At 42.8% G+C, this 26,303-nt stretch overlaps 3 protein-coding genes across 8 annotated transcripts in view; 1 reads left to right on the top strand and 2 right to left on the bottom strand.

The window, feature by feature from the left end:
* Nucleotides 1-23,197, bottom strand: part of LOC126545773 (WD repeat-containing protein 91) — a 55,129-nt gene extending 31,932 nt beyond the window's left edge. The window contains exons 1-11 of one of the 2 annotated variants that reach the window (XM_050193763.3): nt 23,040-23,197; nt 18,608-18,872; nt 17,157-17,279; nt 15,736-15,818; nt 12,808-12,896; nt 3,172-3,305; nt 1,807-1,895; nt 1,616-1,691; nt 1,476-1,507; nt 1,305-1,396; nt 1,109-1,208 (exon numbers count right to left, since the gene is read on the bottom strand). In XM_050193763.3, coding sequence (XP_050049720.1) covers nt 1,109-1,208; nt 1,305-1,396; nt 1,476-1,507; nt 1,616-1,691; nt 1,807-1,895; nt 3,172-3,305; nt 12,808-12,896; nt 15,736-15,818; nt 17,157-17,279; nt 18,608-18,830 — 1,041 coding nt within the window. In that variant the 5' untranslated portion in view covers nt 18,831-18,872; nt 23,040-23,197. The other variant, XM_050193762.2, reaches the window with a different exon arrangement.
* LOC126545772 (propionyl-CoA carboxylase alpha chain, mitochondrial-like) lies at nt 19,430-22,608 on the bottom strand. Its single transcript, XM_050193761.3, has one exon. It carries the CDS (start codon nt 22,401-22,403, stop codon nt 20,265-20,267), a length of 2,139 nt encoding a protein of 712 aa, XP_050049718.1. The 5' UTR covers nt 22,404-22,608; the 3' UTR covers nt 19,430-20,264.
* A 1,946-nt stretch (nt 23,198-25,143) lies between the features above and the next one.
* Nucleotides 25,144-26,303, top strand: part of Meltrin (disintegrin and metalloproteinase domain-containing protein meltrin) — a 134,616-nt gene continuing 133,456 nt past the window's right edge. For all 5 annotated transcript variants that reach the window (XR_008608440.2, XM_055061308.2, XM_055061307.2 and 2 more), the window contains exon 1: nt 25,144-25,324. Coding sequence is in view for 4 of the 5 variants with exons in the window: in XM_055061308.2 (XP_054917283.1) it covers nt 25,225-25,324 (100 nt within the window). In the remaining variant the exon portion in view is untranslated. The remainder of the gene's footprint in view (nt 25,325-26,303) is intronic.

Genomic DNA, 26,303 nt, shown 5'->3' with positions numbered 1-26,303 from the left:
TGCTGATGCAACCCCTTGCACTGCACGGAGTGGGTGAGATGGAGTTTAGCAGTCGGCCAAGTATGTGCATTAGCGAAGCTGAACTTGGCATAATGGCGACAATGCGCATTCTATCCAGCAGCTGGTTTCAAAAGTCCTACAACTTCCACATGCATGTTTATAATATTGCGAGTGTTGATGAACTGGAATTGAATCTGTTGTTACAACCACAACCATATATTAGAAAGAAAAAAAAAAAGCCAAAGGAAAATCTTATCCTTGCGCTTTACATGGTGCTGCCTTGTCCAAGTCTACTTCACCCATGCTGCATAGAAATGAGGAGAGAACAGGTGCAAAAAGCTGAACAAACCGAGAAGAAAGGAAAGGTGAATGCGAATGGAGATGAATATATAAGCGGTGACTAAACTACTTGATAGTTTAAGTGCATGTGTTGATTTAAATTGACGAATAGGTTATTCCACTGGAAAGTTTAACATTTGAAAGTCATAATTTCTGCAATCTTTGTCCCATTATTTGCAAGATTGCTCAACTGAAGTGTTTTCTCTTTCGATGAAGCGACTTTTTCCCAGCTCCTGGCTCATAAGAGGAAGAAAGTTCTGAACGAAAGCGCTGAAAATTCTTATTAACCAGTCATGTCCTACAAATCGGAGACTACACAAAGCAGCCTTTCGTCAAGGCTACGAACTTAATGAATATAAAAGCCACGCTAACAACAACACAGCAGTTCTAGTTCAATAAAGTGGTCACAAGGCCCTAAATGATATCTATGTCAATGTGCTACACCCTGCAGTTTTCCAGACTGGTCATTAGGCTACCTCTGATGCATGGAAAGCAAGAGGCCTACTCTGTTTGCTTGCGCATTGACTTACTAACTCAAGCTACTTAGATGACCGACTGAAGACTTCATGCAACGTCAGCAAGAAGCTTGTGTGTGTAAATGGTCCCCGTCGTAACACGCCAACTACATGCAGCGAGTGTGCTGCAGACACCAGAGGTGCAGCTGCAGCTACCTTGAGTTACAGTCAAAAGAAACCAAGAAAAGATGTAGATGCAGGTGCAACTGGCTATCGTACACTTGGAGACAAGGGAGCACTTGAACATAACTTGCCAAGTGATCGTGCTTGTGCACCCACTCCAGGGCTGTCACACTAGACTTGGACGACACAATAGTGGCCAGCGTTCTTGGAGATGGGTTGGAACTCCAGACCCTACAGTGCAGATGGGAAAAGACTGGCATCTAGAGTCTTAAAAGGTGCATGCAATGCAAGCTAAAGCAAAAAGTTGGGTTCAAAATCATGGCCCACTTTATCACACCGGCTGTGTCGGCACTGGCCAGGGTGCCTGAATTGCTGAACTTGCAATGGGTGATGCATGACTGGTGTTCACTGTACTCCTCCTAGAAATTGGAAAGAGTCAGCTTGTGTGGCAGTGGGAAGGCCAAAGAGACATGCTCAGATTTGCAATGTTGGACTCACTTGATTGAGCAAGAGCAACTTGTCCTCCTCACCTGCCAGTAGGGAGTACAGTCAAGGCATGGATGGTGTTATGATAAAAACTGGCTTTATTCACAAATGACAAAGTATTTTTTTTATATACAAGGAAAGTCAGCTTTTACCAGAAGAGCTCTTCAAGAAAAAAGTTGACGTAGTTGCTCGTTCCAGCTTCTCTGCAAGCCGACCTAATGTTACATCCTGAAATAGGTGCATGCTATAGCAGTTCAATTTGATGCTTTGTAAATAGAAATGCATTATTAACATGCAAATCAGTACAGCTGCAAAATTCTCACAATGCCAGTGCATTACGCACCTTCAGTTGTAAAGAAGATGCTGTCGAGGTGTCTTGGGGCAATGTTTGGCTTTCAGAAGTGCTATTGGCTGGGGGTCGTTTTGTTTTGTCTGCCAGAGGAATGAAAAAGGAAGGAATTGGCAAAATTTTACGAATAATTAACTTCTGGGCATCTCCTTTACACATGCTGATGCAGCTAATTACCATATATGACACATGCGTATGCTGCAATATTACCCCCCCACATACTGGCCTGTGAATATGCAGAGCACTCATTAATATCTAAGCACACTTGTGGAAATAATGAGAATTTACCTGAGCAGCTTTTATGTCAGCGAGTGAGCATTATACAAAGCCAATAAGAGGTCTCTGCACCAATCACAACAAACACTAGCAAACAAGCATCAAATAAATATCACTATATTTGCGGACAACTTTCTATGACAATGAAGGAAAAGCTACGGAGGCAAAGCGTGCGGAAGTAAAAGCACCCTTGAAAAATGTACCACGTTATCACCTGCATTAGCTTAAGCTAAGAAAGAGAAAGCATTCATATTTACACAAACAAACAACAAAATACACCACTGAGTTAAATTTGACTTATTTTTTTGCTTTTCTCTTCAGTGTCGTGGCCAAATGCGAAACTGTTGCATGTGGAAGCTACGCTGATTCAGTATCTGTTCCAAGAAACTGAAAGCTCTGTCTAGCCTAACTACTTGGTGCAGTAACACATCTGTAGATGCTCCACCCCAATTGCTTTCCCTTCATTGTCACAGAAAGATGTCCAAAAGTATAGTTATGCACTATCAACTGGTGAAAGAGCTACTTCCAAGGCCTCTTCTTAAATTAGAAGAGGCTAAAGAAAGTCTGCTTTTGCCAGTGGAGGTGCAACGGTCATTGTCTTGAGAAGAGATAAGAAATAATAGAAGAAAAATCGTTCAACTGAATCTTATCACACAGTGCATCAAATGGCCAAGCTCACATTAATTAAGCATGTTTAACATGACCTACAGCCATACAACAATAATAATAAATACAAAGCGTAATGAGACAATAAAAGACATCACACTACATTGCTGTACATATTATGAAAAAGTACAGGTCATGTACAAAAAGAATGTTTATGTAAAACATACAGCATAATCACGCAAGCCATACTGCTGCTGTTTGCACATGCTGCTCACATTGAGCCAGATACAGTAAAATTCAGCAGGAGGCACTCCACAGCATGCCACCTCTCCACTGAAAACAGTTCAGGGATGCCACAGCAAGAAAAGATAACATGCACTACTGCAGTTTCAAAATAGTAACAGCAAAATGTGACCTAAAATCTCAATGGAACAACTTGGCAAACACCAGTACAATCTCTGCAAAAGCGTCACTAACTTTGCTCTTCTGATGTCTGTTTCTTTTGGTCTGCTTGCAGTTTGCGACCAGTCACAGGTGAAGTTTGAATGTTGCCAAATGTCCGCATAAGTGCTGGTAAAATTCTTCTGCCCCCCTCCGCAGCTGGAGTCTCCCTGAAAAAGAATGTAGCATCATAAGCAACTATACGAAATAAGAACTTCCAGAATATTCCACAGAAGCCTACACCTGCTCAATATTTGTGCATTTGTTCACTGTTGTGCACTGGTAAATGCTCTCACAAAATAAAATATATAATGCAAACATTTTCTACGTTTAACCACATAAATGGCATTGTACCCACACAAAAGCAAATAGTTTGATTACACATCAGTTGTGCAAGATTAATGAGAATGTTTGCAGATAGTAGCATCACCAGCATAATTCTTCATTGAGTATTGCATCAGCAGGACCCAATATCACTCAGATCTTATCAAGAAAGAAAAGAAAATGTTCGCCGTAAACAGTCTGTCCATTGGACTTCACTCTGTAGACAAAATAATATTGAAGCAATATGAATTAACAGTGGCAAAACTGACAGTGACATTTGTCCTGCTTCTCAATGAGCAAAGAGGCTGTCATGCATGTTAACAACAGGGGCGTAGCCAGGGGGGGCTTATGGGGCTTCAGCCTCCCGCCGAAATTTTTTCGTGCTGTCATGCACCGCCTAGAATGTCTTGAATGTCTTTTTCACGCTCGAAAAGACATTTCAGCGGGAACATTGCAAACTCGGGCTGGATATCACGGCAACGCCCATGCACCGGCAGTCACGTAACGCAAGAAGCCCCATCCGAGCACAAAGTTTCAAGAGCGCTTTGATGGCAAGTGGGCTCATGGCGGCATCTCGCGCAGGCCGTGGAATCTACGGAGCGCATGGATTTCAATTCCAAAACTTTGTGCGTATAAAGTTCCCATAAACTTTTGATGCGACAAGTTGAGCGACATTTCCAAATTCGTGCTTTAGATTTTCAATTCCGCAACTTTGTGGGTTTAATGTTCTTACAAACATTTGACGCCAAAGGTGCATGAACTTTTCTAAAGTCGTACATCGGGCCATACAATGAGACAAGCCAAATCAACACACTATCAGACAAGTTGACAAAGCATGCATCGAAGTCCGAAGAGTCAAAGCGTTGTGGTGGTTCATTTGTGCCGTCATGTCACAGAAAAGAATATCAACATTTCACCTGCGCCAAAGCATCCATGTCAGGACACTAAAACCAGCAAAAGTAACTACGTTCTTAGTTATTTTTCTACTTCGACTTTTATTCGACAGGACACATTGAGCTTCTTCAATTGTCTTGTTCTCACTACCCGCGGGCTGCCAGAGCCAGCCAGAGCACATGCGTTCTTCTTGTGTTGCCCCAACCACCACGCAGCACCTTCAGTGTGCATTCGGTTTTGTCTGGCCGAGCGAATTTTCGCCTGGCAGAGTTCAGGATGCTTTTTGGATAGCAGACGAGTGAAAGAAACAATGTTCACTCGCCGCCATCACTGTGGGGACTCGACGGATTGCAATGCGTTCACTTGAGTGCAACCTCTCCGGCAAGTCTTGTCTCGCCTGTGTAGGATACCTAGCAGTATGCGTATGGTTCTGTGTGGTCCAAGCATCTCGCATTTTATTCGATATTCCTTCGGTAGCCACATTAGGTGCCCAAAGTAGGCATTCAATTGCGGCCAACATGCTTTCCTTGCGTTTTTTTATTTAGGTGCTCCGGCCCCACAAAAGAAAAAAAGAAGACATTGTTGCGGCGCAGCGAATTTCTGCATGATAACAGTTCAATTTCGTTACTTCTTCTTTTACGGAAAGTAATGGGCCACGGGACGCTTCAGTTTCCAGGTACTCTTATTATATTATTACGATAGCAATTATATAGACACTCCAGGCGCATTCCTGCCGTCGCCGTCGTCTCATGTTCCGTATAAAGTCCATCGACAATAACACAGTCACCGCCGCATCGACACATCTATTACACGATAACATTGACAGCGCGCCGCATGCTGCATGTGCGAGTGAAAGCTAGTGGAGGTGGCATGGGTGAGCAGACGATGGTGGCTCAGTCTTGTGTGTGTGCAAGGGAGAAGAGCGGGGAGGAAAGTGGGGAGGAAAGCAAGGCGTTTTCTGTCGCACGCGATACACCAGGGGGAGTGGAGGGAGGAAGGGGCGGTCCTTAGGATTCCATGATCTGTGAATCTGTGATTGCCCACGATTTTTATTTGCCTTGTTTGATGCATTATATACAATGTCTTTTTCTTAGATATGTAGATTTAGTGGGGATTTATACTTATATTTAAATATCTTGTTGCGAGGTTTTGTGTATACGTGCATAGAACTTTGTTTTCAGTGATCAAGCCATATGTTCGCAGTTGTATATTCCATTGTATCTTCGCATTTCTGATGTACGAGGGAGATTCAAATGAATGTGAGCCAATCCACCTCGCGCAATAATGGTTCGGTTCATTATATGCGAGGCATGTGTGTAGCACAGAGGCACCTCTCACTTACAAAAGTGACACGCAGGTGTAAGGATAAATGTTCTTTATTGCTCTCATACACTGGGCTGAACACAGTTGTGTGACATGATGGACGCTCCAAAGGTTGAAAAGCGTGGTGTCGAGAGGTTTTTGACAGCTGAAGATGGTTCCCCAAAAGAAATTAGTCACCTTATGGCTGCCGTGTACGTTGAACATTGCATTTTATTGGCCACTGTGAAGCATTGGAGCAAACGATTCAAAGAAATACATGAAAGCAGCAAAGACAGTCCAAGACCTGGCCAAAGCCAATGTACAATCACCCCCACAAAATTGCAAAGGTTGATGATGATTAGACAAGAATGGAGGATATACATCGATGAACTGGCAGAGCGTGTGAACGTCAGTCACGGTTTGGTTCACACCATAATTCATGAACATCTTGGTTATCAGCTCTGCAATGGATGTCAAAGATTTTGAACCACTGCCAGAAGACTGAGAGGTTCGGTACTGCCTTGACTCATCTGATCCGGTACCACAATGAGGATAATGACTTCTTGTCTGCAGTTGTCACCATGGACGAATCATGGCGCCACTATTACGAGCCTGAAACACGACGGCAATGGTTACCATGGAAACATTCGAATTCACTACCCCCAAAGAAAGCAAAGGCCGTCATTTCTGCCGGAAAGGTGTTGAATTTTTTTTTCAATGGTCAGGAGCCATTAATGATTGACTTTGCTAAACCTGGAGAGACTATCAATTGTTTCCGATATTGTGAAATGCCGGATCGGCTGTGTGTCACAATCAAGAACAAACGACGTGGAAAATTGACGAAGGGGGCATCTTGCTCAACGACGATGCCCGTCCCCACGTCGTTGATGTGGTCAACACAAAAGTGGCAAAGTTCAAGTGGGAAACGCTGCAACATCCCCCATACAGCCCAGACCTGTCGCCATGAGACTTCCACATTTTGGGACAGTTGAAACAGCTCAGGAAACCAGACTCGTGTCGGACGATGACGTGAAAGAATCCGTTACAGACTTTTTGAAGCAGCAACCCAACGATCTTTATGAGACTGGAATCATGCGACTCGTTAGTCAGCGGGACAAATGTCTAAATGTTCATGGAGACTACTTTTAAATATAGTACCCCGTTTGTCATATATTAGCATTGGCTCACTTTCCTTTGGCCCTCATATATATTGCAGAACTCATGCTTTTTATATATGCTCTCTGCTGCGACTATAATTTTGGTGCAATTACTCACAATACATGACCGGTAACAGCTGCTCCTGCGCAGTGCATTGGAACAAAGGACAGCGTCATTGAGATTCTTTCCTGGCCGTTGCATATGTATAAAAATGTAAACAAGGTTCCTTGTTTACATTACATGTTACAGAAGTTACCTTGTAACTTCTGTAACCTTACATTGACATGGCCATCCTATTACAGTGATTCTGAAAAATTTACACCAAGTACGCTAATAGAGCTAACTAGCTCTATCTCTGAGCAGTGAAAAACAAGAATACCTTTTACAGAAATATTCGTACCTATGGAATAAAAAAATCACAGCCTTTGTTGTTGCTTTTTTTTCTGTCATTTTTATTTATCTCTAATTGGTCCACGTGCTTAATTCCTCGAAAACAGCATTGGCTTTAACAGAAAGATCAGCATCTGACGAATACAAAACAAATATACTGGTGCATCTGCATAAACAATAAATTTAACTTCTGAGGAAATATGGGCCATGGCATTTATTTATAAATTAAAGATCAAAGGCCCGAGAATACTACCCTAGGGTACTCCCGAGGTTGTTTCTGTCTGATACCATTTCATTCGATACAAAGTGATGCGTTTCTGAAAGATAACTTTTGAGTAGCATCAGGGGAAGCCCACGGATGCCATAGTGACTCAATTTATCAAAAAGAAATTTATGACTTATGCAATCAATGGTTTACGCGAAATCAACAAAAATTACAAGAACAAATTCTTTTCTTCAAACTTCTCCAATATATGTTCTTTCTGGTCTAGAAGAGCAAGTTCTGTTGACTGTTTTAGAAAACCATACTGAAATTTCGTTATCACGTACTTCTTACAGAAAAGATATAGCTGATTACAGATTATTTTCTCGAAACCTTGAGAAAACCCAGGCAATATCGATACTGCTTTGTAATTCAAAATGTCTATTTTACTTAAGACGTACTGGTGGGCTAGTTGGTTAGTCATGATGAAATATGGCAGCACACTTCGAAACAATGACATAACGCAGAATTAACAAGGAAGCGCTGTACTGCAGCTGTTGGCTTATTGCTGGATAAGCATGCATAAATACGTGTCCCAATGCATGCGTGAAGAATTTCAAAGAACGACATAGATTTTTGGACACTCTTATAAGGTAACAGCCATCATGCTGCATGCAACTTTATACGTCATAAGCCCTCACACTTCACAAAAAGAAAGCGAGTGAAACGCACCATTTGACATTGCCACGTTCAGAAACATTAAACTTTTTTTTTGTCAGATACAGCGTCTGAGGGGACACTGATGCACTTCCACTTGAAATCTCAGCTGCTTCTATAATTTCATGTGTTAGCTTGTTTCTTTCCCTGCACACCACTTTCGTATCTTTCAGTTCCAGCATGCAGCCGCACTTCCTATAATGGAAGGCAAGGTGACCAATGTCTTTTCTAGAGCAGTGGTATTTATGTTCTGTAAGCCTTGTGTTCAGACATCTACCTGTCTTGCCAACGTACACCTTATCACAAGTCAGCGGCATCAAATAAACAACCCGCCCCGTGCAGGTGACCTAAGGTTACTTGTGCTTGAATGCAGAGACATCTGTTGGTTTCTTCTGTGCGTTTACCTTTTTGCAGAGTGCTGATAGCACCACTGGCACTGAGAATACTACGTTGACACCAGCCTTTCAATCTATATTAAGAAGGTTGCGCAAAACGGTGTGCATGTAGGGAACGATCACTGGTCTTTCACCACGGGTGCATGCATCATGGTCAGAGGTTATGCGAGCGCTCCTGGAACACTTGAACAGAACTTCCGCTACTGAAGCAAGAAGGGCGGACGAATACCCTGAATTCTCAGGGCAGCATGCCTGGTTGAAGAGGCTATCGGCACATTGGTGTTTACAAGAGTTCATAAGCGCATTAGGAAAGCATGAGCATGCTATGAGCACTCTCTGCAAAAAAGTAAATGCACAAAAGAAACCAATAGACACCTGTGCAATCAAGCACAAGCAACCTTATGTCACCTGCACGGAGCAGGTTGTTTATTTGACACCGCTGACGTGTGATAAGGTGTATGTTGGCTAAGCAGGTAGATGTCTGAACACAAGGCTCATAGATCATAACTACAACTGCTATAGAAATGATACCGGTCACCTTGCCTTCCATTCTAGGGATAGCAACTGCGGGCCGGAACTGAAAGATACGAAAGTGGTGTGTAGGGAAAAGAAGCTGACACATGAAATTACAGAAGCAGCCAAGATTTTAAAGTGGAAGGAAAAGTGCATCATTGTCCCCTCAGTCACCTTATCTGACAAAGAAAAAAGGTTTTCATGTATCTGAAAGCAGCAATGTCAAATGGTGCGTTTCACTCGATTTCCTTCTCTCTTTTTTCTTTTTTTTGGCGAAGTATGAAGGCGTGTGAAGTATAAAGCTTCGTACAGCATGATGGCTGTTAGCTCACGAGTGTTAAAAAATCCGTGCCGTTCTCTTCTCTGAGGTGCTCCACGCATACGTTGGAACGCATATTTGTGTATGCTCATCCAGCAATAAACTGACAGTTGCAGTACAGCACTTGTGCTTGTTCATTCTGTCTTACGTCACTGTTTCGAAGTGCACTGCCATATTCCGTCTTTTTGGAGCACAGCTCTTAGGTGCCGTTCAAGCTTTGAGCGTCGGCATGCTTCGTCAGCGTAACGGAGCGAAAGCAGAACGCAGCAGGGAATGAAAGAAGGCAATAGCAAATAGAGGGTGAGGAGGAAAGCGGAGGAGGAGACTACAGTGAAAGCATGAAGCGAAAAGCAGTGGCAGAGAGCATGGTGCAAGGGTGAGGAGAAAAGCAGAGGACTGTGATAGCGAAGAGTGCGCAAGGAAGAAAGAGAAAGCCACCTTAAAGCACCACCAGATGGCGCTCCTTGGCAGTGGCGGCTAAAGCCCCTAAAAAAAAATAAAAAGTAGTGCCATCCTTTGAAAATTGCCGCCGTCCTCCTCCCCTGCGCTTTCCCTCAACACTCAGCCCTCCCACTGGCCTAACGCCATCGTGTGCTCCCGCATGCTTTTTCTTGCTTGTTTTTTAGTTCCGCCACCATCGCAGTGCCAAACATTGTAAGCAGCATACGCAGGCACCACGTTTTGCACCTTTGTGCTTTTGTAGCGTACTTCCGTGTTCGCAATGCCGTGTTGCTCTGCCTCAGGTTCAGCACAAGTGACAGGGACGGCAAGTGACTATTCTGTATTCCATCTGCCAAGCGAGATGCGGCACGGAGGAATGTACGGCTTCGTGATGAGCGAGCGATTCTTCGCCCATAACTAATCTCCTATGATGCCACTTGCTGTATGCGGCTTTGTTAGTTTTCCACTCTCCTAAGTGCTGTATGTTCGCGCTGCACTTATTTGCAACTTTCGCACCCGACTTCAAGTCGTCTTCAAACGTACATGCTTTTTGTCAACTCATTCGTACATACCCTGGCACTGTCTAGTGTTTGGCCTGAATGTATGCAAACGGTACCTTTTGCTTGTATCACCGTAGGTTACGAAGCAGGGACGGTACAAACAGATATGCTGATGACGCTCTCATCATTATAAGCCGTTATCGCTCTTTAGCGCCTTATCCATCCACATCGAATCGTTATGAACCGTGACTAAACGTACTTGGGTGGTGACACTGCCACATGGACAGTACCTCGAAAGCAATCTGCGATGCCGACAAAGGGTGCCGACTACTGATATAGCTTCGTACTTTGTGTTTTTGCCGCTTACTTAGCGTTGAAGAGAGACACGCAGAGAACACAAAGAGCGTCTACTATTTTAGCAGCACGTAGGGGGAGCCACGGTCGACAGAAGAGAGTGAACACCAGCGTAGGAGGAGGAGAGAGGAGATGGCACTACATTTATTTCATTTAGGGGCTTTAGTGGTGGTGCCGGCCGCCTGGGGGTAAAAAATAAAAGCCAGGAAGCTCACCTTAGAGCACAGGGTTCACCACAAGCATTTCCCAATAAAGATTACGGTTGCATAAGCAGCAGTTTCCGGGAAGCCGTAACTGTGTGGCCGCTCTATATAAAGCACCACGCGTCGCGGCTCTGCTAATCAGTGTGGTGATTGGTGTGATGCCTCAATATATTGCGAAATAAAAGCACGCATAGTGCTGCACTCAAATTTCACATTAGGGAGTACTGTAATCGTTGAATTTTTTTTTTTCTTTCTTATATAAGGTCACTACATGAGTTACTTGCATTTTGGATGGAAAAACACCTGTTGAAATACATAGGTTAAATATATATGTCAGCACCGGAGAAATTTTATTGATTGCGTATTTGACTGGCCTTACTTGCAGCCCATCAGCATCGCAGCTATGGCCATCTCAGAGCCTCAAGAAAACAGCACAAACTTCAAGTTCTACTGTTGCTTCTAAAAAGAATTTAAAAAAAATTAAATTATGGGGTTTTACGTGCCAAAACCACTTTCTGATTATGAGGCACGCCGTAGTGGGGGACTCCAGAAATTTGGATCACCTAGGGTTCTTTAACGTGCACCTAAATCTAAGTACACGGGTGTTTTCGCATTTCGCCCCCATCGAAATGCGGCCGCCGTGGCCGGGATTCGATCCCGCGACCTCGTGCTCAGCAGCCCAACACCATAGCCACTGAGCAACCATGGCGGGTACTCTAAAAAGAATGTGATTACATGATCATGATCTAAAGTTGTGTAGGATGTGCATGGCCCAGCGTCAAAATCTCTGTACACAAAATAGCCATAAAAGACAATTACCACTGACTAATACCCTGCCATTTAAGATTTCTGTCACTGGTTCCACTCTACCTCCGTCCCATGTTCCATCTGCAGACTCGCTGCAGAAAAGCAATGAACTAATCATTTGATAACACCCACTGCTATGAAGGGCTTCCACACAGCCAGCTATCAGGTTATGTAAAGAAATGAGCACAGAAAGAAACACAATCACTTAGCACCTGACATTAAAGCCTTGAATCCTCGATATGAACTACAATTGTACATTCCAGCCCATAGGACCACCATCTCAACCACAAAGTTCAATTGCAACAAACTAACATTTCATAATCTGTAGCAATCCCCTTTAGGCACTGCCACATTTGCAGGTTCAGTAGTTCATAGGCAAAATCAACTCGCTTCTTTAAGTTCTTGTGTACTTACACCACAGGTAAGAAATTCATGCTTACCAGAAAGGCGTAATGCTGAACTATTTTATTATACCAACCAGAAAGCTTTTTTTTTTATTTCTTTTTCTTTTTTCTAGGTACTGAGCTAAATTATCAAATGAACTGCATCCATTAATTTATGGCCATATCCACCTGCTGTTAAACAGTTACTCAGATCATGGTTACAGAATGACAAATTGCACTGCAGAAACATACGGACCGAAAAAGAGACAACAGGCAAGTGCTAATGAGTGCAACAGGAAAGTGCTACTGTCGCTTGTCTGCCTTTCTTTCAATCCATCTGTGTGTTTCTGCATTACAATTTGTCACGACATTAAATCAAAGCTCAAACAGACACAATTCTGAAGTTGTTACAGAACTTCAGTACACATTTTACATCCAATTTCTTCTCCAAAGCTTCAAGCAGAATGGACACCAGGTTTCTTACACACAAACATTTCATCAGTCATATCAGTCAGTTCAGCCTGAAGAGCAAAGGAGGACAGAAAATTTTATAGCATTTTATTTATTTACTTTATTCATCGATACCTAAAATGGGTACAGAAATTAGAGCCAACAGGATTCACAACAGTTTCATCCACATGTAAATATAGTAACTGCTATGATGCACAGGCTACTTATAGCTCAATTATCATCCATGCTTCTAGCTCACTCACACTGCATTTCAAGCCCACACAGGCATCACACAACATAATGAATGCGACTGAACTTACTGTGCTATCACATAAAAATCATCCATGGGCTCTTCAGGAGCAACAAGAACATCTGCTGTCTCGCACACTTCAGGCCTGCCAGCTGCCAGCTGCATTAAAAAAACAAAAGATGTTCATTTTAATAACCTTGCAACAAAACAAGGAAACAGAATGGAAGCTGCATTTTGCTTATGGACTCATCATCTTTACTTCCGTTTTATACAACATATATATAAATCACTAAGGAAAAGCTAGTGCAGAAAAATGAATTCTCTGTAATGCAAAAACTGATGAAATGAACACATGCCAGACACATGAGGCAGACCAACTGACTCAACTGCTGTTTAGTGTGTCAGCTGTTTAATATTCGCACATGGCAAAACATTTTTGCTAGCCACAATGAGGAATGTTTATTAGCTACTAAATAAATTGCATAAAAAAGGAATGAGGATTCACTGCTTAAGCAAACACAAAGGCAGGAGCTTCAATGAGGAAAGTAATCTCAACTGCCATGTGTTTCAACAAACAAAAAAACACTCATGCTGTCATTAAGTTGGTGTCAGTAGAAGACCACGGCAATGATGTCTGCAGTCACAGTACAGAACGGTTGTTAAAGAAACTAATAGTTACAGCATATTTTTTCTGTAATGCATTTTAGAAGACAAATGGATGCAATTTCTAAAAATTATACTTGAATAATAAGCCATAACGCAAATACTCTGCTCATCACAAATTCTACAGAAGAAAGTTCTACAATCTTACCAAATCTATTACGAGCATAGCGCGATCAAAATGATCAAACTATGCAAAGCTGCAGAAATCATAATCCTGCAAACAATAATGGAAAGTCAAAGCCAGAAAGAGCCCACACCCTGAAGATTTTGATGCAACAATGTCCTTAAGTGGGGAGACATGGACCTTGGAAACAAAAATATCAAAAAAAAATTGTCTTTTTTGTTATTTTTCTAATCCATGTCACCTGCTGAAAAAGAAAAAAACTAGCTTAACACAATGTCTCGTTGAGGAAAAAAACTTTTTATCCTCTGAAATGTTCAGTTTCACCAATGAAAGTGCTGAAAATGACCCATTTTGCCGTTCACCATTACAAATTCGCTTATCAAGGCCAGGCATATTGGTGTTCTTTGAAGGAGTACCTCTCTGGCTTGCTTTCCTGCCAGAAAAACACTTGCTTTTCTTCCAAATTTTCTGCATCAAGGAGAATCAAATGTTTTTCTTGCATGGTGGTTAGTTTTTTCACTTTTCTAAAGCAACTTTCTTTTTGGTCAGCAATTATTTTATAGGTGTAGTTACTCCCTTAATCATTCCGATTTTAATAACCTTGTTTTTTTTATTATTGTTTTTTTTTTTAATCTGGCAGCTAGGCTTCTGAGGAGTACCATAAGTCTATAATGCCATGTTACTGCACCCTGAAATGTTTTGGAAGTTGAATTAAAAAAAAAAAAGAATTCATCTCAGGTTGCAACTTCGAACTTTTGTAACTTTGGACAGATAGAGGCAGAAACAAGTAACAATGCTTATTGCACTCATTCAGTATTCAGGAATATATTCAGATAACTTTTAGCTTGCTTACTGTAAAAAATATTTTGGCAGTCACCTCAAACATTTGGAACAGGAAAAATTGTATATTTTCTTCATTATGCAGAGAAAGAATAGCCAGGGTGTCGAAACAAAATGTTCTTCTGGATTTAGTTTTGTTCCACTGAAAAATGTTCCGTTCCGTTTCTGCTCCGGAACCAAAAAAAAGAAATTATCCATAATGATTCATAACGGTTTTAGTTTGCATGCAAACACTTTCGAAGCAAAGTAATAATAAAAACATAATGTTTATTTTTCTCAATAAGTACCTTATGAATCCCGAGACAATGCTCAGTGCCATGAGGCATGGCACTGAGCATGATCTCAGAAGCAGCATGCCATCGAATGTACTTGTAGAAATGCGAGACTGCTGTTTGATAAAATGAACTTAAACATAAATGAACGATAAAGCTTTGGTAACAAAGCGTTATACCTGTAGAAAACAAAACAATAAGCTCTTCAGTGTGCAAGCCCTGGATTTCGCTATGATGCCGATCTGCTAGTGCACCGAGCGGCAGGCTTAGATTAGTGGAGTGCTTGACCAGCTATCGCTCGCACTATCTCTACCCAAGATGCACGCTATTTTGACGGTGCCTGGCGTCGGTTGTTCTGGATTGCAGACCTCCCCCTTGAACCCAAAACCGATCAAAAATATTTCGGTTTCACTCCAAAACAATATAATAAATAACGTTTCAGTTACATTTTTGTTCCGGTCAAAAATATCGTTTTCATTTTGTTTCGTTCCGACACAATTAAAACAGCTGCATATCTGCAACTACTAGCACATTAAATTACCTATTACCTCTAAATGTCATTCCTCTAGTAGAAATAGCAATAAAAAGTTTGCTCAAGACCCAGGTCACCCCTTAAAGGGACACTAAAGGAAAATACTGTTAAGATGAGCTAGACTGAATGCTTAGGCTTCTCAATAACGAAGTTGTCATTCACAGTGAGAACAGAGCTTTTGTAAGTAAGAAAATGATGCAAATGAAAAGTCTGAGTGACGCCACCTATATTGAACTAGAGTACCTCTCGTGTGATGTCAGCATTGGCCGATTCACGGAGAGCGGCAAAGTGGCAGGTCACGTAAAGATTACATCAACTCATTCGTTTTGGCATGGGTAATTCAAATTAAGCAGCAGCAGTGGTACCTTTGGTGGGAATTTTATACCTAACGAAGTCATATATTTGCATACAGGAAACAATGATAGACTTCTGGATGAATAATCTAGCAATCTAACTCGGCTTAATATTTTCCTTCAGAGTCCCTTTAAGCATACGTCTTCCCTAGCATGCAGCAACCTACCCGAGCAGAATCCCTTTATTGGTAGAATACACTTGACAAACACTGACCTGTTGCTTTAGAGATTCATTTTCTTCTTGCAAGAACTGCATCTTGTTCATGTCTTCATCATAGCTCAGGAGTGTTGGCAATGCTAAGCATATACATATATATAAAAAAGGAAATCAATGTGATTATACAAAAAGTTTCTCTATGCAAATATTATTCAGCTTAAGCGAAATCTAGGGCAGTGTTCTAGATTGATCAATTTTGGGTATGGTATCGCTTTCAATGCATGCCGATTGGATAAACGAGCAGCCTGTCGATTCAATACTACTTCATGCCAGAAACCACGTCACAAATGTTAAAGGGTCCCCAAAGTGATCAATCAAAAATGTAGCCCCAGGTATCCATTCCAATGACATGGCATAAGAATGAGTGTACAAAATTAATATTACTATGCAGTCTTAATTGAACTGTGCATATTAATGCTTTTCTATGTATATTGTACTTCAAACTTTTTTGATCTCCTACAATAGTGGTAGGCCAAAATAATTTTGGTGACAGAGTTTTAAAATGCTTACAAAAGCAGTTAGCACAATGAAGCAGCAGCATGTGCAGCACTCAAGTGGTGTCCTTACTTATTTAGCCTATGGATTTTGAAGTAAAGGGAAATCTTGCAACAAAACCCAGGTTTACAAATATTCACAACTAGTTAGCATGAAATAAAACAAGTATAATAAAGTGATAAACAGTGGGCAAACAAGAGAAGCCTCAGGCTGAAACCAATGTTTCAACAAGGAGTCTTGTCTTCATCTGCATAATAAAGTAATGAAGTATATAATAATTTACAGACAATTATCAATTTACTTATAACTTATTCACATTATTACTTTATTATGTATCATAAGTAATATTAATGGGACCCTGAAACGATTTTGACAATTTTGTACAAACGTTGTGAATCGTTAGAGTAGGTCCTTCTGATCATTAATTGATGCATCTAAGTGCTCTGCATGTAATTTATTATGAAGTTTTAAAAATCTACATCGCTGCCGATCGCAGCATACCGCTCGGACGAATTTTCAGCCGTCCCTAACTATTTGACGTAAGTTGCCCTAATGACGCCAGTAGGGCAAGCTATCCGATTGGCTGACGAGTTGAGGAGAAAATTCATGACCATGGAGGAGGGTAACTTGTAGTCGTCCGTAACTTTCTTAACATGAGACGCTTCACACAAATTGTGGTGCAAAAGATTAACTTTAGCTGTACCCTGCACGTCTACAAAATTTGTCCGAACCGTTTCGGGGGCCCTTAAAGTAGGCAACATCGAATATTTGTCAAGTTCCTGCAGCCTTAGGAATTTGTCCGTTTCCCGTAATCCGAAGTGGAACTACAAAGTAGACATAACTCTACATTTCTGTTAGAGGCATCATAAACAGAAAAAAATTTGTGTAAGCAAATTACACAAAACCGTTAACAGTACACTCACCCATGCTTTGATATACAACACTCAGGAAGTTTCTTAAGGAGATTATCATCATTTCTTGCCACTGGCGCGTGAAGTAGACTTGAAAATTTGGGTTGTCTTCCACACACTTCAAAAATGGGAGTGCTGAAAAAAAAAATAGAGCAATGGCTAAAATATTTTAATATAACAAGATTTACTATGGCTGCCAAATGTAATACAACAGCGTTTTGCTCTCCACCTGTGCTCCCACTAAATTATGTTATGAGTAATGTTCAAGCACATTAGACCAGAAAACTGCCAAGACAGACATGGGTACCTATTTATTGTCTCGCACCAACAATGCACACCTATCACTTTGCACACACCTATGGTATTCTGTGCCTTCACGTTGGGCTGCATTATTACATGGCATAGCACTTCAGGGCTCTCAGCAATATTACCATAACTTAGCACTTTATAGCCCTTTAGAATTTTGCCTTAACTTCCAAGGTGCACTTCTGACGAATATGCCACAGGTTGAACCGAAAAAGTTATTAAGCAGAGCACTCAAGAGAACTTCTTGCCACAGAAATGCAGCTAGGATAATCTGCAAAACTTCCTGCATCAACATAATGTGCAAAAATGTTGAATCGTGACATGCTCGGCTCTCTAGTGGCGTCTCGACTTGATAAAAATGGCAGGGACAGGTACAAATTGTCTGTGTCTTCATGTGTCGTTCTTCACTTGTCCCAGTCTCTCGCGCTGTTCTTATTTTCACATGAACTACAACATTCCCAAGCCTTCATCCTTCATTGAAGATTCAGCACAAGCAAAGACAGGAACCTCAACCAACTATCCAGCGATTTGGCCTGTTTGGAACATAACCAATCAAAGCAAAGGCACTCAATAGAGCAAATGCTTAATTTCACTCTTCTTTGTAAGAGTGAACAAGGAGACAAGCTTTGCTAACTGTAGCATAAAAAAAAGAAACGCCTTTGAATTACAGTGTGCATAAGTACTTGCAGTAATAAAGCAGAAATCCAAGCCAAGTTAAAAAGTTCATACTGAAAAGAAAGAGTGCAAGGCTCACCGAGACAACTGTAAATGAGAGACAGATGACAGGCCAGAATTTACAGCTTATTCTGCAGCCCTCAGAGGCCGCAAATGCAATTCTCACTTAATGCACAGAAGTCATGGCTGCGACACTAACTACTATAAACTGAGGCCAGAATTGCACACATACTGCAAACACTTTTGGAATTAATTTTAGAGATAAGAATAAAAGAGCAGGCTTGGAATTTTCAACTCGGTGGAAGGAAGCAGATCAGTATTGCTGCTCAGGTAATATAGCCTGAGCAGTAGTTCAAAGTCCAAGTAAGTATCCACCTTTGTTGAAATGCAGTGTCTAAGTTCTTGCAATCACCGTAACACAACAGCTCATCTCAAGAATGCATTGCTGAATATTCCATAGTATGCAAGAAGAGGCTACACACCAAACCACTCTTTCCATTCAGCCTGGAAATGTAATTCAGGAGCCATTTTATCGAAGAACTCCGTAAGCTTGTCTTGCCGGCTGTTGGTGACACATGCAACAACATACATGCGCAGCAGGGCCATCTCCAACTTCCGCACAGTGGGAATAAAAGACTGCTCAAGTCGTCGAAAAATGTGGCTGTCTAAGTGGCTCCAGGTGTCTCGCAGACCTACCAAGTCCATGGATTCTATGCAGGCGCTCAAGTGTTCCACTACGCGATCAGGCTGCAAAGAACAAACACACACTGCATGTGCCAGTCCCAAGCATATCTGGGACACATAAGGAATGGTTTGAAGAACACTGAGGAAGAGTACATGTTTAAGAAAATGCTACAAAGTCTACTGGTCTTACAGCTGATCAATACTGCTACTTGTTTATACAAATAGCTTCTGCCATTCCTGGAATGAGTGTAGTAAAACAAGTACCTTGAGACCGTAACAAAACAAAAACCTTCCTGCAAAGAAATTTATGCACAAGGCTTTCCGCAGAAGTATAGAATATACAAAGTAAAAACAATCCAATTTGCCATCAAATGAATTCTACTAACTTCGGAAGTTAGACTGTACAACAACAGATTAATTAATGACAAATTGGTTAAGGCTTACACCATAATACTGCTGTAGCCAGCTACCAGAGTACAAATCGGGCTGTGAGGTGCAGCGAAATTTCAACGTAGTACAAGAAATCCATCACCCCTCATAAATATCTATTGCTGACCATGACAGTTGATAATTGTAGCGGTTCAATTTAGATACTTTGCCAATAAAAACAGGAATTCAAATTGGACTCAAGGTTGCTTTATTGGCATATGTTATACCACCCATGATAGCATTTAAGCTCACTGCCACAGCACCACCAGTGTGGATCACTGCCCAAAGACAAGGAGTGCTATGCTTGCAAATAGACAATACAAAATATATACCATACCAATGTGAATGGAAACAGAATGACATGACCTCCGATGCTTAAGAACAATGCAGCTTCAATTAAATGCCAGAAAATACATAATATACCCCAGCCCACCATGCAGCAGTACAGAATCCAAGCTGTAATGCTACACAATACTATGGTTGAAATAGTAATAGTCGGCACGGGTACACAAAACAAGCTGGTCATACAGCTGGTAGCAAATCGGAAGTCACATGAAATGTATTTTTTAACATACACATAGTAGCAGCATCTAAAAGCATGTACTTGTGCTTATAAAATGTGCCACACCCATTCCACAAGCACATACGAGCTATATTTTTCACAATTACAGTTACCAATGCAACAGCTCTGGCAGGCCACTTATCCTGCTGCAAGATGCAAAACATTATTACCTTAGTGCAACTGCAACCACACACACAAAGTTGCACTTCTGTGCATACACACTGGCCCAACTAAGATAACTGTACCATGTCATCAGAAATGCAACATGTTCTATCCAATTTTCTTGTATATGACAACCTTCTATGAAGGAGCGGTGTCAAAACTGCCTATGCATACTCAATATCTTGGAACATAAAATTACCACAAACGTGAAAGTAATGGAGAAACAAGAAACGGGGCTTTTTTGTCTTCTGTATATTTATTACAAAACTGTAGACCTCAGTAGAGAAACTTCCAAGTGCAGATCACTCCAGCTCAACAAGCAGCTGGCCCTCATCAACAGTCTGGCCTGGCTTGACAAACACACCTTTGATTTTGCCCATGGCAGCAGACACCAAGCTATTTTGCATCTTCATTGCTTCGATGACACACACTTCTTGTTGTTCAGCCACCATATCCCCAACTTTGACAGTCACGTGTTTAACCACACCAGGCATTGGTGCCTCCACAATCTTGCTTGTATCTGCCTTTGGCTTCTCAGGCATCATGCTCAGAAAATTGGCCGCCTCTTGCATAAGCACCTTTGCACTCAACGATGTGCCCTCAAAGGAAATCTTGAAGTTTCCCGAGTAGTCACGCTGAAGAAGCTGCAAGGTGTACTCATCACCACAAACGACAGCTTTGACAAGAGGAAGGGAAAGGTTAGCAGGCAAAATGACAGTGAACTTGCCATCCTTAACCTGAACAGAGTAGGTGCTGTTGCCTTCATGGCTGAGAGTTACAGAGGTCTTTTTGCCATCTACAATTACTTCGACATGCCAGCGAGCAAATGTCTCTTCAGTTGCCACCTTATGTCCATTTACAAACTCACGAGCATGTAGTTCATCCTGTAAAAATATAGCTGCTGCCAAGCAAGAAAAGTGAGTGTACTCTTTTTCAGACAATTCTTTGCCCTTGAAACCATCCGGATAAATCCGTGGCAGGAACCCAGTGTCAATATCACCTTTGATAAAATGAGGCTCTGAAAGAACTGCCCTCAGCAAGCTTATATTATGAGTGACACCTCGGATGACATAAGCATCCAATGCCTTCAGCATTGTGAGCCTTGCAGCCTCTCTGTTGTCCCCGTATGTAACCAATTTACAGATCATCGGATCATAGTAAATGCTTATTTCACTGCCTTCAACAATGCCACTGTCGCAGCGCACATTCGGAATGTGGTCTGGCTCAATGTACTGGTAGAGTCGCCCTATTGAGGGCAGGCCAAAATGCTTGAAAGGATCTTCTGCATAAACTCGGCACTCGAATGACCAGCCCCGAAGAGGAATGTCCTTTTGAGAAATGCGAAGTGGGTGGCCCTTGGCAACTCTGATCATCTGATGCACAATGTCCACGCCTGTCACACACTCCGTAATAGGGTGCTCCACCTGAAGACGAGTGTTCATTTCAAGAAAATAGAAGTTCTTCTTTGAATCTACCAGAAACTCGACTGTACCTGCAGAATCGTATCCCACAGCCAGCGCCAGTGACACCGCTTGCTCACCCATGGCCTTGCGTGTCTCGGGGTCCAAGAACGTACTCGGACACTCTTCGATAACCTTTTGGTTCCTTCGTTGGATGGAACATTCTCGTTCATTCAGGTACACAGCGTTCCCGTGCTTGTCACACATCAACTGCACCTCAATGTGGCGCGGCTTGTCGATGAACTTTTCCACCAGCAGTCTGTCATCCCCAAAACTTGACTTCGCTTCCTCAGAAGAGAAGCGAAATCCGTCCATAGCCTCCTTGTCATTCCAGGCGATACGCATACCTTTGCCACCACCGCCAGCTGATGCCTTAATCATGACTGGATAGCCAATACTTTGCGCTATTTTCACGCACTCCTCCGGCGTCTTCACAACGCCGTCAAATCCAGGGATACAATTCACTTTAGCGGCATTTGCTATGCGCTTGCTTTCAATCTTGTCGCCCATCATGTGAATGGCTTTGGAATTGGGGCCAATGAATGTGACGCCAACCTCAGTAAGCTGTGCGGCAAAGTCCATGTTTTCGGACAGAAAACCATATCCAGGATGAACTGCATCGACTCCGGACCTCTTGACAGCGTCAAGTACAGCGTCAACACGCAGGTAGCTCTGACTGGTCGGTGCAGGCCCAATGCAGTACGCTTCGTCGGCGAGCTTCACATGCAAGTTACGTGAATCTACGTCGCTGTGCACGGCCACCGTCTTAATGCCCATCAGCTTACAAGTGCGAATAACTCGGCAGGCTATCTCGCCCCGGTTAGCGATGAGGATTTTCTTGAACTTATCCTCTTTTGGGTCTATCGGATCCGTCGTGTAAATGGACGTCCATGACTGATTTCTCACCAAAGGCGCGCAAAAACGCAGTCTGTGCCTCGAAACCAACGACAGCAAATTTGGCGTAACACAGCAAGGAGCCATATTGCCGTCTACAGCTTCGCTGAGGAACTACGCGAGCCTGGCCGAGCATGCAGCCTCACAACAAACCGGATTAGCTAACCGCGCATGCGCGTCAGCGTGGCAACAACTGCACGAACATGAGACATGAAAACGCCCCCATATGTTCCCGCTTTTTAGCACCTCTTAAGTTTTCAATAACGCTTTTCGAAGTGCACCACAACTGGCCAACGTGACGGCACGGCTAATTCACGACCATGTGTCCCCGTGAAAACAACTGAGACCGGTATCGAAGGCTTAACGCATGCAGAACAGTTACTTACTCGGAAACCTTTGTCTTTGTCTGCCTTCACTTCGGAGTCAAATGCTTTAAGGGATGCAAAAAAACCACGATAGCGCAAATAATCCCGGACTAAGTCATCTGCGAATTGTGACGCCGCCATAGCAGAACACACACAAGCATAGGACAACGCACGACTGCTGGGTACAACGCGAAATGCAGTGCGTGTACTGGCTGTGCGTCGACATATGAACAGTCTACAGTTACGCGGCGACACGTGAGTTCATGAAAGGCGAACTGAGTTTCCGAACGCACACAATACGCCCCAGACAAGGCAATCGATATTTGTACTCCGGAGAAATATATTCCTCCCTACTCACGTTACGTTTCTCTTTCCTTTATTCTAAAAGTAGCATGTACGCAGCGTAATCACTACGATAGGGTGCGCGTCCACCTAGAAGAGATAATTAATTTGTTATTGTTTTTTCTACGTCAAAATTAATGCGTTGAGCGACATAACTTGTAGAGATAACGCAGTTTGCGAAAATTTAGTTTTGTCACTGCTCAACAGAGGACGTGAAAGGCGCGCTAACGTTATGATTATTTTGTTTGGTGTTGCGGTTGTGCGCGTGCTACCAGCGTTATGAATTGCAACTGTTGCAATGTTATATGTCATTCCGATCTCTTGCAATGTTTGGTTTTAGAACAAATATTTGTTTGAGTGACTTGTGGGCTGCCCCGGCACATTCACTTAAGCCGATAAAGCAAAAGTATAGTACCTAGAAGCTTCCTGCTCCAAAGGCGTAACAAGCATACGTACTAGAGTTTACAATAAGTACAAATGTGCGCACCTACTAAAATAAAAAATAATAATAAAAAGAAGGAAAAAAAAAATAAACGATAAGCTACAGCACGCAACATTATCTTGTGGAAAAACCAGTGGTAATCGGAAAGTTCTCGTTTTCACAAGATTTTAGCAAGACTGTCAGTCTCCACTCTATGGTCTCCACAACATGGCGCCACAAGCTCCACACGCTTAAGGTTGCTGAGGGACTTTACACACGCTCAAATCTCCAAGCGCATTTCGTCCACCTCGCGGCATTGTTTGCATGCACAAGTTTCCAAACTCCTCGCCTCGCCTATGCGCCCTTTAATAACAACTTCTCTCTACCTTGCGGGTTTCCGCAACGCGCAGCAAGCGGGCCGCTGCTGTTCCCACCACCGAAGCGCTGCCGTCGACCTTGGCGCCAAGCATGCCAGCGTCGTCTGCTGTAGCCTGGCGCGGTTATGGTTGTTTGTCGCGGCGCTGGGCATTAGTGCTCGGTGAATAAAGCAGCCGTCTTGCTCAACATCTTTTTACTCTCTTATATCCGAAGAACCTAACTGGGAGGATAGGTATACGAGCTGTCTCTTGTTGAAGTCTGAATAAATACGGTGTGTCCTGTAAGTGTTCTCGTTTTAAGTGAAAGCCGTTTCCGGAAGAGATCTTCGACGCGCCGCGCATGAATTGTGTGATGCGGATAAACACTTCACCTTGCCATGACATGACGTAGTGAAATTTGGGCGGCGTTTATAGCAGCGTAGTTACACACGACTGCGCACCGAAAGCGTTACACCATCGATATCCACACGCGAAAGAGCTTCAGTGCAGTTCAAGAGCTCCAAGCTTGCATATTTGTCATGTACGTCCGTTTACAGATGTCGATATGAATGCAGCATTTTGTCAACTTACATGGTCGCCTATAAGCAGCAATTTCTGTTCAAAACACGACATTGATCTAAAGGAAGGAACGCTCACTCGAGCCGAACTGTTGTGCTGTTCAGGCGTCAGCCAGCTATATCCAAGTGGAGGAGTTTTGCTTTTTGTTGTCGAAATTTGAAGGCTGATACATGTGCCAGATCTTCTTGTTGCACTCACCTATCGCAAAATACGGTAAACATTAACCCGTGATAGTAATGTGCGTCAAATATTTTATATGTCACGTTAATGTTCTTTCTTTCTCTCTGATGTTATTTAAGCTAAGTATAATATTCCGAAGGAGGTGACTCTTGCGGATATTTTCCGGACAGGCCACAATGTACAACGCAAAGGGCCTCGACCGCCGGCCACGTGCACGAGGACAAGGCACACACAGTGAAAAAATAAAATCGGCGACCAGCACAAGAAGCAGATCAAACATCCGCAGCCAGCGTGCACACGTCAGCAGAGCAGCGCCGCTCACTTGACACAAAGCTCGACTGCAGCGCCCTCACAACCCCTAGAACAAGTCACGCCAGGTTTGAGAGGAGAAGTTGTAGAACTGAAAAAGTATCCAAAGGTTGGTGCAAGCCGCTAACGTGCGAGGCGCGGCGCTCGTGCGCTGTCAGGCGGTTTTTTTTCGTGGTAGTCATCTGGCCACCCTGTTGTACAGGAAGTGATGTCTAAAGCGGCTGTGATGTCAAGATGCACGAATACGCCTGGTGGCGCCGTTGGCGACGCGACTCGCGAGTGTTTTCCTAATAATGGCAGGGATGTCGGTGATGTCTTCGTGAAGTGGTGAGGTGTCTCGACTGTTGCGAGGCGCGATGTGGGTACGGTTGAAGGCATCCTGGAACAATAAGTTCGTCGTGCTTTTGACGGTGTTGGACTTTGCCGTATGTGCTGTGCCGGCTGAGAAAACGGCAGGTGAGCCACTGTGCTTTTTCATCACTCTTCTCCGCGCACCGTTGAGAGCATCGCTACGAGCCCCGATCGACAAGAATGTTCGGACATTTGAAACGTCTAAGTACTTATCATTGTTGCACTTGCTTGTGCAGCAACGGTAGTGGTATAGCATAGCTGCGCTGGGGAAAAAGAAAACTTTGTTTCGCTTTTTATTCATAAGTAACGTGCTTTTACCATGTAACTCCAATACCAAGAAAGAGCGGTCCCTCTTCCCAGCTGCTAACCATCCTCACTGTCAAATGAACCCTTGTCCATTGGTCGCTTGGAAGCAGCTGCTTTTTGTATTCGTTTTTAGTATGCCTTGTTATTATTGCCTACTTAAGCTGCTGCGAAACTACAACCTGTGTGACCATGACTCCACTGAATGTTGCGTTATGATGATATGTAAAGTATAACGTGTGCATGTTTGAAAGCGAAAACTGAAGCTCCCATATCACTTGCCATGGTGAAGTGAAGTGAATGGAACGATAATTTTCCGTCGGGAACCTCCTTCGTGACATCATAGCTTGAGTGGGGTACTTTGCAGAATGTAATTCCATATTGCGCAAATACCCTTACTTGATGTAGCTAAAAGCCTTGCAACGTAAGTAGATAAATAGGCGTTACGTACGTTATAACATTGAAATTTGCTGTTAAAAGTATTTCGTTGCCGTGTCTTGTAGACAGTATCTAAATGAAATGTAGAACAAATATCCGCGCATACAGTGCTAGTACGGCTTCGCATTCCTTTTCTTTTGCGCAACGCGGTTCTTGTGCAAACTTGAGGGGCTTGTGATGCGAAGATACCCCCTGATGTGTTCACATTCTACCAGCGTACATTATTTGGCAAAACTAAGGTGCATGTTATGTGTGGCCACCACTTTCTAACATTGCCGGTATGCGCAGCCAGCCGCCAGCGATGACAAGGTGTGCGGTAACTGGAAAATCTGTCGATTGTTTC

This window comes from Dermacentor andersoni, chromosome 1 (assembly GCF_023375885.2).
Source record: "Dermacentor andersoni chromosome 1, qqDerAnde1_hic_scaffold, whole genome shotgun sequence".
NCBI classification, from domain to species: domain Eukaryota; kingdom Metazoa; phylum Arthropoda; class Arachnida; order Ixodida; family Ixodidae; genus Dermacentor; species Dermacentor andersoni.
This window is presented reverse-complemented; position numbering and strand designations above follow the sequence as displayed.